Below are 13,908 nucleotides of genomic sequence, written 5' to 3'. Positions count from 1 at the left end.
CAAAAGCTTCCAAAAGACTGAAACCACCAAGACTATGAGAACCATCGGACCTCGTGGGAACCAGCTCTCATTAAATGTTTGGACACTGAACTCTGCTGCGTCCTGTCGTTATGGAGGCTTTTAACACTGATGACGTTCATAATCTGCATTTTTAATCAGGTTCAACTGTAGAAACACAACATGGCAGCAATAAGAACTTCTGTGTCACCATCTTTCCTTCCCAGACGGAATCGTCCTGTTGTCATGGAAAATTGTCTGTGCGTCAAGAAACAGTGAAGTGATTTCATGGCTCATATTTCATGAACGTGATTTTAATCATTTAGAATTCCTTTACACATTTGTCAATAATTATGAAATGAATTGTGTTTTCAGATGAAATAATCATCTTCCCTGAGATATTCCATCATTGTAGATAGTGTAATAACACTCACTATTACAACATGAAGAAGAGGTGGGAAGAGCCAAAATGGCTGCTTCACTGACGCCAACAGGTTTGTTAAATATAAATGTCATAATCATCATAAATGTCACAGTCATCATAACAGTGATCAGAACCCATAAATCCATAAATTGGTGTGACGACAGGAAGAGATCAATACGAGGCAGCGAGGAACGTTAGAGGAGTGAAGCAGCAAGATGTTGGGATGTTGGTTAGTGTTAGGAGGGTTAGGGTTAGGAGGTTTAGTGTTAGGAGGGTTAGGGTTGGAGGGTTAGGGTTAGGAGGGTTAGGGTTAGGAGGGTTAGGGTTTGGAGGGTTAGGAGGATTAGGAGGGTTAGGGTTAGGGGGGTTAGGGTTAGAAGGGTTAGGGTTAGGAGGGTTAGGGTTAGGAGGGTTAGGGTTAGGGGGGTTAGGGTTAGGGTTAGGGGGGTTAGGAGGGTTAGGGTTCGGCGGGTTCGGGTTCGGCGGGTTCGGGTTCGGCGGGTTCGGGTTCGGCGGGTTCGGGTTCGCCGGGTTCGGGTTTGGCGGGTTCGGCGGCTTCGGCGGGTTCGGAGGGTTCGGGTTCGGCGGGTTCGGGTTCGGCGGGTTCGGGTTCGCCGGGTTCGGGTTCGGCGGGTTCGGCGGGTTCGGCTTCGGCGGGTTCGGGTTCGGCGGGTTCGGGTTCGGCGGGTTCGGGTTCGGCGGGTTCGGGTTCGGCGGGTTCGGGTTCGCCGGGTTCGGGTTCGGCGGGTTCGGGTTCGGCGGGTTCGGGTTCGGCGGGTTCGGGTTCGGAGGGTTCGGGTTCGGCGGGTTCGGGTTCGGCGGGTTCGGCTTCGGCGGGTTCGGGTTCGGCGGGTTCGGGTTCGCCGGGTTCGGGTTCGGCGGGTTCGGGTTCGCCGGGTTCGGGTTCGGCGGGTTCGGGTTCGCCGGGTTCGGGTTCGGCGGGTTCGGGTTCGGGGGTTAGGAGGGTTAGGGTTTGGAGGGTTAGGGTTAGGGTTAGGGTTAGGGTTAGGGTTAGGGGGTTAGTGTTAGGAGGGTTAGGGGGGTTAGGGTTAGGGGGGTTAGAGTTAGGAGGGTTAGGAGGGTGGCTCCCTGTCGTGACCCATTGTGTACCCTCCCCGTGACCCCCAAAAGGTATAAGGGGTAACTGCTCAAAAAAAGAGAGGTGCTATCTATGAAATGTTACTATTATATTTTTTATAATATATAAACTCAAAACTGAGTTGTAAGAAATCTGGTTTTATTCTAGAAACTCAAAACATCAACAGCTGAGAGACTTCATAACCCTCATTAAACTCTACAAACGTTGGTAACCACAGCTGGCTGAAAAAAAGGGTGTTTTTCTTGAATCTGACTCTTTTTGGTCAAATGTTTGTGCATCCATGGGATGGATGTGGGGCTATCCCACCAAATTTATGCCAGCGTCCCGTCTGAGCACCCTGTTGTTGCAAGCATGTGCAGCTGAGAAGCAAAGCAACAGGAAAGAGTTCCATGGGGCTAAAAACCATTTCAGAACAACTCCCTGCGTTTTGTTCACATTTAATGAGAAAACCGAGTCGGATCAACATCCTGATTTCAGGAAAAATCCTGAAGGTCCTTTCGAAGCATGAGGAGAGGGGACAGGTCGTGTCTTGGTGCTCACAATCCACAGATCCAGAGAGATAAAATAGAAAGCATTCAGACTTTGGCTTCCAGCATCTCCAGCAGCAGCTTGTGGAGGGGGACACGGTACCGGCGGTGCAGCTGCAGCAGGTTCTTCACAGCATGCTCAGCAGTCTGCCGCAGCAGGGGGAGGGTCATAAGCAGGCGGCCAGCCCGTTGGTGCTCCCCGTGGGATGAGCCGTGCTCCTGCAAGGCCTCATGAAGCTGATCCTGGAACCTCTGGACCGAGTCTGGACAGTCCACTGGATCAGTGTCTGAACAAATAGCAGAATAGAAGCTGTGCAGAACTGTGAAGGCCCTCTGCTGAAGGTCCAGGGATCCGAAACCTCTGGTCTGCGTGCCAAACTCAGCACACTGCAATAAACTCAGTGGCACCCTCAACCGTCTCAGCTTTCTCTAAAACTACCAGCTTCACATTGGACCCACACCCCATATGTGATACCGTTAAGTCCAGCCCATTTTGCTGCTCTCTGTGGTGCATTTGGGCATGATGGGTAATTTTCCAGCACAACTGTGTAATGTAACATGACAACACGGCTGCATCAGGTTTCAGACCTTAGAGAAGAAGAAGCTGGTTGGAGACATGGGAAACGTCAGCATCGTGCAACAAAACGAGGAGAGATGATGGTGTTCGGGCTACAGATCAAACTGGGTTTACTGGAAGTCACTTCGTCACCTGGGTTAAGACTGAACATGAAGAATTCAGGCCAAAAGTTTGGTCTCATTCAATGTGTTTTCGTTATTTTCTTGACTATTAACATTGGAGAGTCTCAGTAAAGGCATCTTGCCTTATTAACAAAAAGTGGGAAATAAATAAAAGAAACTTGGTTTATAGTCTAGTTTCCCTAACCCTTTGGCTTTTTTGATATCGCTGCAAACCCTCAATGAGCTTCAGCTGAATGGTTTTCACTTCCCAGGTGGGTCTGGTCAGGGTCTGGAATTTATTGCCTGATTAACGGGTCGGGACCATCAGTTGGGTTGTGCTGAAGTCCCTCACTCACTCCCTCATTCATTCACTCCCTCCCTCATTCATTCACTCCCTCCCTCACTCCCTCATTCCCTCACTCCCTCCCTCATTCCCTCCCTCCCTCACTCCCTCACTCCCTCATTCACTCACTCTCTCCCTCTCTCCCTCCCTCCCTTACTCCCTCATTCCCTCCCTCCCTCCCTACTCCCTCATTCCCTCCCTCCCTCCCTCATTCACTCACTCCCTCATTCCCTCCCTCATTCCCTCCCTCCCTCCCTCCCTCATTCACTCACTCCCTCATTCCCTCCCTCATTCACTCCCTCCCTCATTCACACACACACACACACACACACACACACACACACAGTCTCGGGGGTCAGCACACTTGTTAGCACGGTGCAGCAGACGTAGCATTGTGTCTGGGTTGTAGTGTGTGTTGTGTACCTGAGCTGGTGTGTACCTGAGTGGGTGTGTACCTGAGCTGGTGTGTACCTGAGTGGGTGTGTACCTGAGCTGGTGTGTACCTGAGTGGGCGTGTACCTGAGTTGTTGTGTACCTGAGTTGGTGTGTACCTGAGTTGTTGTGTACCTGAGTTGGTGTGTACCTGAGTGCGTGTGTACCTGAGTTTTTGTGTACCTGAGTTGTTGTGTACCTGAGTTGGTGTGTACCTGAGTGGGCGTGTACCTGAGTTGTTGTGTACCTGAGTTGGTGTGTACCTGAGTTGGCGTGTACCTGAGTGGGTTGTGTACCTGAGTGGGCGTGTACCTGAGTGGGCGTGTACCCGAGTGGGCGTGTACCTGAGTGGGTGTGTACCTGAGTGGGCGTGTACCTGAGTGGGTGTGTACCTGAGTGGGCGTGTACCTGAGTGGGCGTGTACCTGAGTTGGCCAGGGCGATGGCCTTTAGAGTCACGGCCTCCTCGCCCCTCAGCTGCATCAGCTGGTACCTCAGGCTCAGAAGGTGCAGAGCCTCATACAGGTGGGACAGTCCCATGGCTCCACACTGAGCCCCAGTGAGCTGCAGATTGGCTGCAAACACAAGCTCCTCCCCTCCCGTCTTCTGTGATCTCCAGGCCACACCCACCAGCAGCACTTCCATCCAGCCACTCTGCAGTAAAGACATCTGGTCGACCAATGAGAGGTTTAGGAAGCCTGCGGAGGACGAGGCGGAGCCGCTCTCTCTCAGGTGTGCTGTCCAGACCATCAAAGCAAACTTAAACAAGGTGGGATCTTACCTGGAATCTGTTTGGCCCAGCCAATCAAGAGCAGCAGCTGTCGGTTCAAGAGGTCACAGAGTGTCAGGAGGGTGCAGAGGCCACCCTCATTGGCTGGTTCCTGCAGATTGGCAGCCATTGGAGGAGGCTCTATCAGCAGCAGATCTGAAATGACCACGTTTCCTAAAAAATGACAGCATCAGAGTCCCGTCAGCAAGTTGGCCGATAGCGTGGCGATGCGATGGCGAGGAAACTGAGGCCTCGCTGCTGCTGGCAGAGTGCAAACATGGACCTTTGTAGGGCCGTCCAGGCTCCGTCCTCCTCCTGTACTTTTGTCGCCCCCCACGAACTCGATCGATCCGCACACCTGAGGCACATATTCCACTTCCTGTTTACTCTGATGTTCTGATTGTCACCGACCTTTTGTCAGTAAAGGTTTGTGGGGAGGACTCACCCTCCCGCATCATCCCGGCCTGCAGACACTTCTGGAAGCGACACGCCTGACACGCTTTCCGTCTCCGCTTGGTGATCTCACAGTTGTTGTTCACGGGGCAAATGTACTTGATATTTCCTAGATCGCCACAAACAGGAAGTAGTGAAAGGCTCAGTGACATCAGATCCTGTGCGCAGGGTTTGTTACGGTATGAGGCCCTCTCCTGTTATTTCTGTCAACCAAACTAACTGAGTGATGTGATTAGTTTTAAACGAAGCTTCTGCAGTAGCAGGTGTGTGTGCAGGAATATTTAGCCGGCTAAACTATTGATCCAATGATGGGTGGGTATTGTCTCACCCTGTATGGTCCTTTTGAAGAAGGCCTTGCAGGCCTCGCAGGATGCGACCCCATAATGGTACCCTGAAGCCAGTTCTCCACACACCAGACAGACTCTTTTTGGTCCTAACGAGGAGCGGTAGCCCGCTATCAGCACAGAGTCCGCCTGCAGTTAGCAGATAAAGGGTTAGAGGAGCGACATTAAAAAACTTCGCTAGGCTTTCAGCATGAAGAGAAAAGTGTGAGCAAAAAGCTCATTTGATGTTGAAGGAAATTGGAAGCTGCACACCTGGGGGGCTGGAAAACAGCCAGTTAGCACCAGAACTCCGCCCCCAACACCTGTTGGGGAGTTGGGCAGCGATGACCCACAGTGGAGGCCGAAGGACGGCGCAGAAAGGGCGGGACTAGGCGTCAGGAAGGCTGCGTGGGCGGGGCTAAAGCTTGGCAGAATGTCACTGAAGGAGGCGGAGTCTAGCGAGGAGGTGGAGTCTGTCGAGGAGGAGTTGAGGCTGCGGAGGAAGAGCACGCGATGATGCTAATAGCAATTAAGATCAATTCATCATTAGTCTGTCATTTCCAGAAACTATGGAAAACAACAACTTGATAAAAATATCAGATTTGAACTTGTTTTTGAAAACAAGCTTTCACTATTTTTCATCTTCATTGTTTAAAACAAGCAGATTTCATTTCCAACTGTTGTGTTGCAAAAACAACAAACAGGAAATTGTTAAAATTCTTTAAAAAATGGAAACCCATGGCTGTTTAACCTCAGTGACCCGCTGCTCTCTCACCACTGATAACCAACCAATGGGTCGGTGGTCCGGTCCATCCTGGCGCTGATTCTAGAGACACTCCAGAATCACCAACTCATCCCGGTTGGGATCAAGTAGAATTCTGATGTCGCTTTAAAGTCCGCGAAGGAAAAGGAAAGTTTTTTCAGTCGAGTCGACAAGACCGACAGCGATATTTATCTGCCATTACATGGGGGGGGGGCAGCTTAGAGGAGCAGCCAATCAGCACGCAGCCTCAAGTCTGACTTATTTTTCTGTCGTCTTCGTTGATCTGGATGACGACAGATGGAGGTCGTCCTGCAGCCAACAGCTTTGATCATCATCATCATCATCATCGATCACTTTCTGCTGATTAAAAAACCTAAAGCTGTTTACAAAAGTCCTTTTTCTATTTTTGAAAATGTGAGGTTTTGTCTGGTTTGTGCTCCAATATTTGAGTCTCAAAAAAAGACGTCCAAGTTTGCACACCTGAAACAGGGTTACCTCCACACACACACGCACACGCACACGCACACACACGCACACACACACACACACACACACACACACACACACACACACACACTAATCTGATGCTCAGACATTCATCTGCTGTTTCATAAGAACTGAATACCTGAGGTCAGTTTGGGGACTGACCCACTCACCTGGATCTAATCTGGGTCAATGACTCTGAATCACAGTGCAACACTCACCAATGTCACCTGAATAACTAGACTCAGGCGCCTCTGCACCACCAGTTAGGTTAAGGTCGGGGTCGGGGTCGGGGCCACGGTTTTGTTGGTGTGTGATAAATACTACCTGTAAAAGTGAAGGCTGATATTCTGCTGGCTCACGGTTAGGGTTAGGGTTAGTAGCTAGTAATCCTATTAATACAGCCTGTGTGTGAGTGTGTGTGCTGACCTATAATACAAAGATGCTTACAGTCCTGGAGCCACCTAAACCCAGCAGGCATTAAGCTCCTGGATCGGGACTGTCACCTGAGATCTGAAAAAAACACCCCAAAAACAGGTGCACACAGCGCACGTGTGAAGGTGAAGAGCATGCTAACACAGACGAGTCCACGGATGATGAGCTCTGTGCTCCGACGGCTCAAAGCAGCTTCAGATGCTCATCAGGTTTTTGAAAACCTTTTTTCAGCTGAACTTTGAGAGTATTAAAGGTCCATGCAGCTCGGTCCGGCTCAGGTGGTGTCACTCTAAACTTTAGAGTTTTAGACTCTAAACTTTAGAGTTTTAGACTCTAAATCAAGTGTGTTGAGAAACTAAACAACGGTTTCTGAATAGTTCCCAGTGCTCCACACATCACTTCCTGTCTGCATCCACAGAACTGACACATGAAGAAGACAACTTCAGAAAACTGTGCAAATATATTTTCATTTCAATAGAAAGGTGAATCAATAATAAAAGTTCACAATCAAAAATATTAAAGAATGAAAATGTACAAAAACAGTCAGCGTGGCTTCTCTCCAGCAGTTACAGTGCGCGTTAGGAAACTCAACATTTATGTGCTAATGAGAAGAAAGGAAAAAACTAACTTATTCCGTTAGCATCAAAAAGATCATTCTCATTTCCACCAACCGAGGAAGATTCTGCTAATCCAGAAATTCATTTTGAAGAAAGCAACAACCCAAATGAGACGGGTTCGCTCTCACAAACGTTGGTCACGAAGGTCAAAAATCAATTTCATGTCATTTAAATTCTTTTAAAAACATTTTTTAAAATGAGAATGTGACGAGTTCAGATTTAAGATTTCATCTGAATTGAAGGAATCTGACCTGCATAAAGGTTCAGTCTTGATTTGGTTCAGCGTAAATGTTTCATTTCCTTTGATCTTTTTAAGCTGCTAAAAGAACCCCAGCCTCTGACGGCTGCATATGGGCGAGAAGCTGCTCTTCCAGGGACGTTCTGCCCATCAAACTGAAGCCAAACCAGTGTGACGCATTGAAGAAGGAAAATGGTGAGAATACTAATGTGTCAGTCCAGTCCAACCAGTGACATCGTAAAGTAAAGACCGGTTCCACCCGGTCCGGCCGGCCGGCCCAGCTTATGCAGCCACACAGTGGTTGGGTTCGGTCATGACGAATCCTCGCAGACAGATGCAGCGAAACGAACCCTCCGTGTTCACGCAGCGAGCGTTGACACAGGGGCTGTCCACGCCGTCCACGCCATCCTCGCACTCGTTAGTGTCTGTCCACACAACAAACATCTGTGTTTAATGTCTGAAAACCCAGAAGCAGACGCCAGTCAGCAGGCTCTCACCTGTACACGTCATGCTGGTCATGTCCAGCTTGTATCCATGGTAACAGTCACAGGTGTATCCCTCAGAGACCCTGATGCAGCGGCCGTTCTCACAGCCGTGCAGGATCCCACAGTCCTCGGCGGTGCTCATGCGGTCGTAGGACTCGTAACGTCCTGATGGACAACAGAAGAAACATCAGCTGAGGTTCTAACATTCTCAAAGACGGAACACAGAGAAGCCTCACTCTCATAGACCCTCCTCGGGGCGCCTCCTCGGCTCCTGTCAGGGAAGGGAGGGAAGGGAGGGAAGGGAGGGAAGGGAGGACCCGGCCTCCACGACACGTCTTCCTCCTCCTCCGACTGATGGGGCCTCCCAGGCAGAGGAGCCAGAGGAGCCAGAGGAGCCCCGTCAGGTCGGGATACTTGAGGAGGTGGGTGCCAAGTCCCAAACCCTCTTCCAGCCTGGGGGTCCTGAGGGATGCGCAGGGAAGGGTCCTGGATAGGGGAACCATCAGGGGAGCCAAAGTCCACTTCAGGGTAGAACCCCCCGATACTGAAGGACAGAGAGATGTGGTCATGTTCCCTAAAGCAAAGCACACTCTGAAAGAGGAAATGAGCGGACCTGTAATCTGGCCTGGGATAGCTTCCATCGGGCTGGCTGTAGCTGTCACGTGTACTCCCTCTAAACCCGGGTGTGCTGCCCCCTGCTGGAGAGTACTCATCATAGTCTGGACTGAAGTCTGTACTGGGGACCACGGCAGGAGGGATGGAATCTGGCCTGTAGGGAGGGGGGTAAGGAGGAGCTGGAGGAGGAGATGTTATTAGATTAATATGCATGAGATGCAGTTTAGAGAAACTTATTCCAGACATCTTCAGGCACCTGCTCCTCCAGCTTCTATTCCTGGACTGGAAGAGTCTGGAAAAGTGTCCAGGAGAGGAGTCTGGTCAAAGGTGCTGCACAGGTTGGCGTAGTCATCTACAGGAATGGAGAAACAAGATAAATGGAGAGGATCATTATTGCTGATTTCCATAAATCCACATCATGAATACACACTTGAGAACTGTGTTCAGCCTGATTCAGTGGAAAGGATCAGACCCATGGAGATATGGACGGTGGGGAACGGCTCGATTCAGCTTTGAGATCTTTAAATTTGGGATTTGCTGGTCAGATTATTGATCTGGGTCAGATCTGTTAACGGACAGCTGAACAAGTGTTACATGTATGATGTCACGCATTCCCGTGGTTACCAGAGTCCGTGGAAGGGCAGAGGGCACACTGCATCCCCCAGCCCTCGCCATAGAAGCAGCAGCAGCTGGTGAAGGTGACGTGAGGGCCCAGCAGAGGGCTCTGACACACCAGGTCTGTGGTGACGCGCTGCCAGCACACCGACAGGTTCTCATCTGCAGATCAGCAATCAGACATCTGGTCAATAATCGGAGCTGGATCTGTCCAGGAACGTCCAGGAACAGGAAACAAAGTGCAGCTGCTCCCGGTTAATTCACCCAAAGCCCTCCTCCCACAGCTGACCCATTAGTGGTCACATGTTCTCACCCGAGGTGACCAACAGGAAAGACCCGAACAAACCAGCACGGTGAACGAGTGGCTCTCACCCACAGTGATGTGGGAGGAGTTGACACAGGTACGCTGCGTGTCATCCAGCAGCAGAGGAGGCGGGCAGCTGCAGTAATAGGAGCCAACCGTGTTGACACAGGCTCCGCCCACACAGCTCTCCTCTTCACACTCATCGTGATCTGCAAACACACACACACAACACACGTAGACATCAAGCTGTCACATTGACATATTTGTGGTTAGAACATCAGAGCGGAACAAGTGTGTGTGTGTGTGTGTGTGTGTGTGTGTGTGGTGTGTGTGTGTGTGTGTGTGGTGTGTGTGTGTGTGCGTTCCGCACCGACACACTCCAACAGCTTGCTGTTGTAAACGTATCCGTTGGTGCAGTAGCAGCTGTATCCGGGGCTGTTGTTGACACACACTCCATTCTTACACACATTCGGATGAAAACGTTTACACTCGTCCACATCTGGAACAGATGACACATCTGCATGTGATCACATGATTCAGGATACATGTCTGTTTTGTCAGGGAAAAATAGCAAGAACATTTGGAATTCATTCTCAGATTCTGAGCTTTGAATGTTTCCTTTGCTTAGTGTGTAAAATTAGTTTAACTCAAATCTACTTCCAGCAATTTTAAGCCCAGAAAAGGCTTAATTTCTGTGTGTGTGTGTGTGTGTGTGTGTGTGTGTGTGTGTGTGTGTGTGTGTGTGTGCGCGCGCGCGCATGCCTGTGTAGCTGAAGCTTCCTGGTCTGCTCGCCACATAGCCCCTCCCACTGGGACACAGAGTCAGGAAATCAGCTGCAGAGACATTAAAGGATCCTGAAAGTGCTGCTCACTGCTTGGTCTCGGTCTGTCCTGGTTAATTAGGGGGCGGTCTCACCTGAGTCTGTTGACGGACAGGTGTGATACTGGCAGCCCAGCCCCCATCCCTCCCCCACTGTGCAGCAGCACTCCTGGTGGCTGCTGTTGGCCACCAGCAGGCTGCACGTTCCTGCCTCTGCCAGGTTGTAGTAACACTCTCTGACCTCTCCTGGGCGAGCAGCTGGCAGAGCCTGTGATGATGATGATGAGGAGGAGGAGGAGGAGGAGGAGGAGGAGGAGGACGACGACGACGACGAGGAGGAGGAAGAAGAAGAGGGGTTGGAAGTGTGTGTGTCCACACACTCTCTCCTGCTAGCATCAAACTCGTATCCTGTTCTGTCACATTCACACATGAAGGAACCTTCTACGTTCTCACAGCGAGCAGAACCGCACACACCCGAGAGAGACACACACTCATCTTCATCTGTGGGGAGGATTGTGGAGGTGGACAGGGGTCAGAGAGACAGAGACAGAGACAGAAACAGAGACAGAGACAGAGACAGAGAGACAGAGACAGAGACAGAGACAGACAAAGACAGAAACAGAGACAGAGAGACAGAGAGACAGAGAGAGACAGAAACAGAGACAGAGAGACAGAGACAGAGAGAGAGAGAGACAGAGACAGAGAGACAGAGACAGAGAGAGACAGAGACAGAGACAGAGAGAGAGACAGAGACAGAGAGACAGAGACAGAGAGAGAGAGAGACCGAGACAGAGACAGAGACAGAGAGAGAGACAGAGACAGAGACAGAGACAGAGACAGAGAGACAGAGACAGACAGAGACAGAGACAGAGACAGAGACAGAGACAGAGAGACAGAGACAGAGACAGAGACAGAGACAGAGACAGAGACAGAGAGAGAACCTTAGGACACATGTGATCACTTCCATAGGTCATATTCTTTTACTAAATCAAAGGTCGGCCCTTCAGACGACATTTTAGACCAGCTCATCTGCTCACTGTCCACCTTCATCAGAAGCAGGTGTGACGGGACAGGTGTGTGTGTAGAGGAACACACGTACCCTCACACCTTCATCAGAAGCAGGTGTGACGGGACAGGTGTGTGTGTAGAGGAACACACGTACCGGGACAGGTGTGTGTGTAGAGGAACACACGTACCCTCACACCTTCATCAGAAGCAGGTGTGACGGGACAGGTGTGTGTGTAGAGGAACACACGTACCCTCACACCTTCATCAGAAGCAGGTGTGACGGGACAGGTGTGTGTGTAGAGGAACACACGTACCCTCACAGGCTTTGCCATCAGCACTGGAAGCGAACCCACGGTCACACACACAGCGGTATGTTCCTGCCAGGTTCTCGCAGAAGGCGTGTTCTCCACACACTGTCTCATTACCACACTCGTTAATATCTGAAGGACAGAAACGTGTCATCAGTCAATCGCTGTGTGTGTGTGTGTGTGTGTGTGTGTGTGTTGTGTGTGTGTGTGTGTGTGTGTGTGTGTGTGTGTGTGTGTTGTGTGTGTGCCACTCACCCACACAGCCTCCAGTCAAGGTGACTTGGAAACCTGGATCACAGGATGTGTGACAGCGGTAAGAACCAATCGTATTCTCACAACGCTGGGACCCACAAACGAGCCCGGCAGTGGAAACACACTCGTCAACATCTGAGGGAGGGAAAGAAAGAGAGAGAACCATCCCCACATCTTTAGGAAGTGTGTGCAGGTCACAACACTTCATTAAAATCAGGATAATAAATAAGATCTGAACTAAAAGATCATTCCAGCTGATGTGTGTGTGTGTGTGTGTGTGTGTGTGTGTGTTGTGTGTTTGTGTGTGTGTTGTTGTGTGTGTGTGTGTGTGTGTGTGTGTGTACTTACCAAGACAGGTTGTCTTCTCTGGGTTGGGGGTGAAGCCAGCCTCACATTGACACTGGAAGGAGCCTTCAGTGTTTATACAGCGACCGTCGACACACACCACCGGCTTCACACACTCGTCCACATCTGCATTCAAAGGCACCACAGACGTGCAATGAAACATGGCACAATGATGTCAGCATAAAAATGCACGGATGCACGATGATGTCAGCGTTCCTGCTGATGGTGGTCACATGACTCACCCTGACAGGCGGTCTTGTTGTCATTCGGTCTGAAACCCTCAGAACACGTGCACATGTAGGACCCAGGCAAGTTCACACACTTTCCCCTGTAACATGGATCTGCTTCCACACACTCGTCAATATCTGGTAGCACACGCACACACACGCACGCACGCCGCACGCACCCACACGCACACACACACACACGCGCACACACACGCACACGCACACACACAGTTAACACAGCGACAGGTTTTCCAGCAGGTTCAGGGTTAGGGTGAGGGTTAACACACCTCTGCACTGTCTTCCCAGGCTGCTGGAGCGGTAACCGGGTCCACACTCACACCTGAATGAACCAACCGTGTTGACACACACACGGTCTGACCCGCAGGCCCCCACAGCTGCACACTCATTGACATCTGCAGAGAGGAGAAGGAGGAGGGTGCTGATATGGTGGGACCGGACAACATGTGGTGGGGGTTAGGGTTAGGGTTAGGGGGGGTGGGACACTGGTCCACTCTGTGTGGTACCTTGACAGGAACCATTGTGGATGCTGTATCCAGGCTGGCAGTTCACACATCTGTATGATCCAAGCGTGTTGACACACTGCTGACCAGGACAGGCCCGGTTCTGCTCACACTCATTTACATCTGCAGGGGAAACACAGCCGAGTGAGGGAGGGAACGGGCTTAGGGAGGTAGGGAACGAGGGTTGGGGTTAGGGAGGTAGGGAGTGAGTGAGGGAGGGAGGTAGTGAACGAGGGAGGGAGGGAGGGAGGGAGGGAGGGAGTACCTGTGCACTGTCTGTTGATCAGTGTGTATCCAGGCTGACAGGAAACACAACGATATGACCCCACAGTGTTCTTACAAATCTGACCTGGACACTGAGACAGATTCACACACTCGTCTACATCTGAACACACACACACACACACACACACACGCACAGACACACACACACACACACACACACCACACAACACACCACACACACCACACACACACACCACACACACTTAGCCGATCTGATACTGTGTGAATGATCACTGAGCAGCAGCTATGACTCCTGGCAGAAGTGTCTCCTCACCTGTGCAGGTGTTGTTCTGGAGCCTGAACCCATTGAGACACGAGCAGCGGTAGCTCCCAGGTGTGTTTTCACAGCGACCATTTGTGCAGAGACCCAAGCGACACTCATTGATGTCTGCAGAAAAGCATGAACACCGTGACGTTACACACCTCTTCTGTGGGTCAGTGCTTCCATCAGGAGATGAAGTCTGACATATTTACAGGTGAGGGACACCTGTCAGTGACCAGACAACACAAGGACCCACAGATGGAGATCTGCTGCTAATATTG

At 50.8% G+C, this 13,908-nt stretch overlaps 2 protein-coding genes across 7 annotated transcripts; both read right to left on the bottom strand.

Annotated features, from left to right (window-relative positions):
* Positions 1–1,941: 1,941 nt before the first annotated feature.
* Positions 1,942–5,976, bottom strand: LOC130519769 (estrogen-related receptor gamma-like). 6 transcript variants are annotated; one of them, XR_008948469.1, is made up of 9 exons: positions 5,820–5,975; positions 5,318–5,537; positions 5,050–5,194; positions 4,714–4,830; positions 4,525–4,626; positions 4,281–4,442; positions 3,925–4,197; positions 2,636–2,767; positions 2,202–2,334 (listed from the first exon to the last, which is right to left on the bottom strand). XR_008948469.1 is itself a non-coding variant. In XM_057023344.1 (8 exons), the coding sequence occupies exons 1-8, from the start codon at positions 5,855–5,857 to the stop codon at positions 2,096–2,098; spliced, it is 1,296 nt and encodes a 431-aa protein (XP_056879324.1). In that variant the 5' UTR covers positions 5,858–5,975; the 3' UTR covers positions 1,942–2,095. The 6 variants fall into 6 exon arrangements, 5 of the variants coding, with proteins under 5 accessions (XP_056879324.1, XP_056879325.1, XP_056879326.1 ...); XM_057023344.1 differs by lacking the exon at positions 2,636–2,767 and having other exon boundaries at positions 1,942–2,334; XM_057023345.1 differs by having other exon boundaries at positions 2,050–2,767.
* A 1,190-nt stretch (positions 5,977–7,166) lies between these two features.
* Positions 7,167–13,826, bottom strand: LOC130519774 (latent-transforming growth factor beta-binding protein 2-like; the record flags this gene model as incomplete). Its single annotated transcript, XM_057023355.1, has 18 exons — positions 7,167–8,005; positions 8,078–8,230; positions 8,302–8,609; positions 8,679–8,859; positions 8,937–9,032; positions 9,305–9,457; positions 9,668–9,808; positions 9,970–10,098; positions 10,362–10,433; positions 10,516–10,920; positions 11,742–11,867; positions 11,991–12,122; positions 12,336–12,458; positions 12,575–12,697; positions 12,847–12,972; positions 13,084–13,203; positions 13,346–13,465; positions 13,640–13,826. Coding segments are annotated over 18 exons (2,838 nt in total), but the record flags the coding sequence as incomplete, so codon positions are not given.
* Positions 13,827–13,908: the final 82 nt, after the last annotated feature.

This window comes from Takifugu flavidus, unplaced genomic scaffold (genome assembly GCF_003711565.1).
Source record: "Takifugu flavidus isolate HTHZ2018 unplaced genomic scaffold, ASM371156v2 ctg204, whole genome shotgun sequence".
Lineage (NCBI taxonomy): Eukaryota > Metazoa > Chordata > Actinopteri > Tetraodontiformes > Tetraodontidae > Takifugu > Takifugu flavidus.
The sequence above is the reverse complement of the archived record's forward strand: the minus strand, read 5'-3'. Positions and strand labels throughout refer to the sequence as shown.

What these genes read in the sequence shown, in the direction of transcription:
- LOC130519769 (XM_057023342.1), bottom strand. Translation starts at nt 5,857, where the DNA reads ATGGACCGGACCACCGACCCATTGGTTGGTTATCAGTG. An exon ending in GGCCGGGATGATGCGGGAGG is followed by an intron (nt 4,627 to 4,713) that starts GTGAGTCCTCCC and finishes TATGTGCCTCAG; the next exon opens with GTGTGCGGATCGATCGAGTT. An exon ending in CTGGGCCAAACAGATTCCAG is followed by an intron (nt 4,198 to 4,280) that starts GTAAGATCCCAC and finishes CGTCCTCCGCAG; the next exon opens with GCTTCCTAAACCTCTCATTG.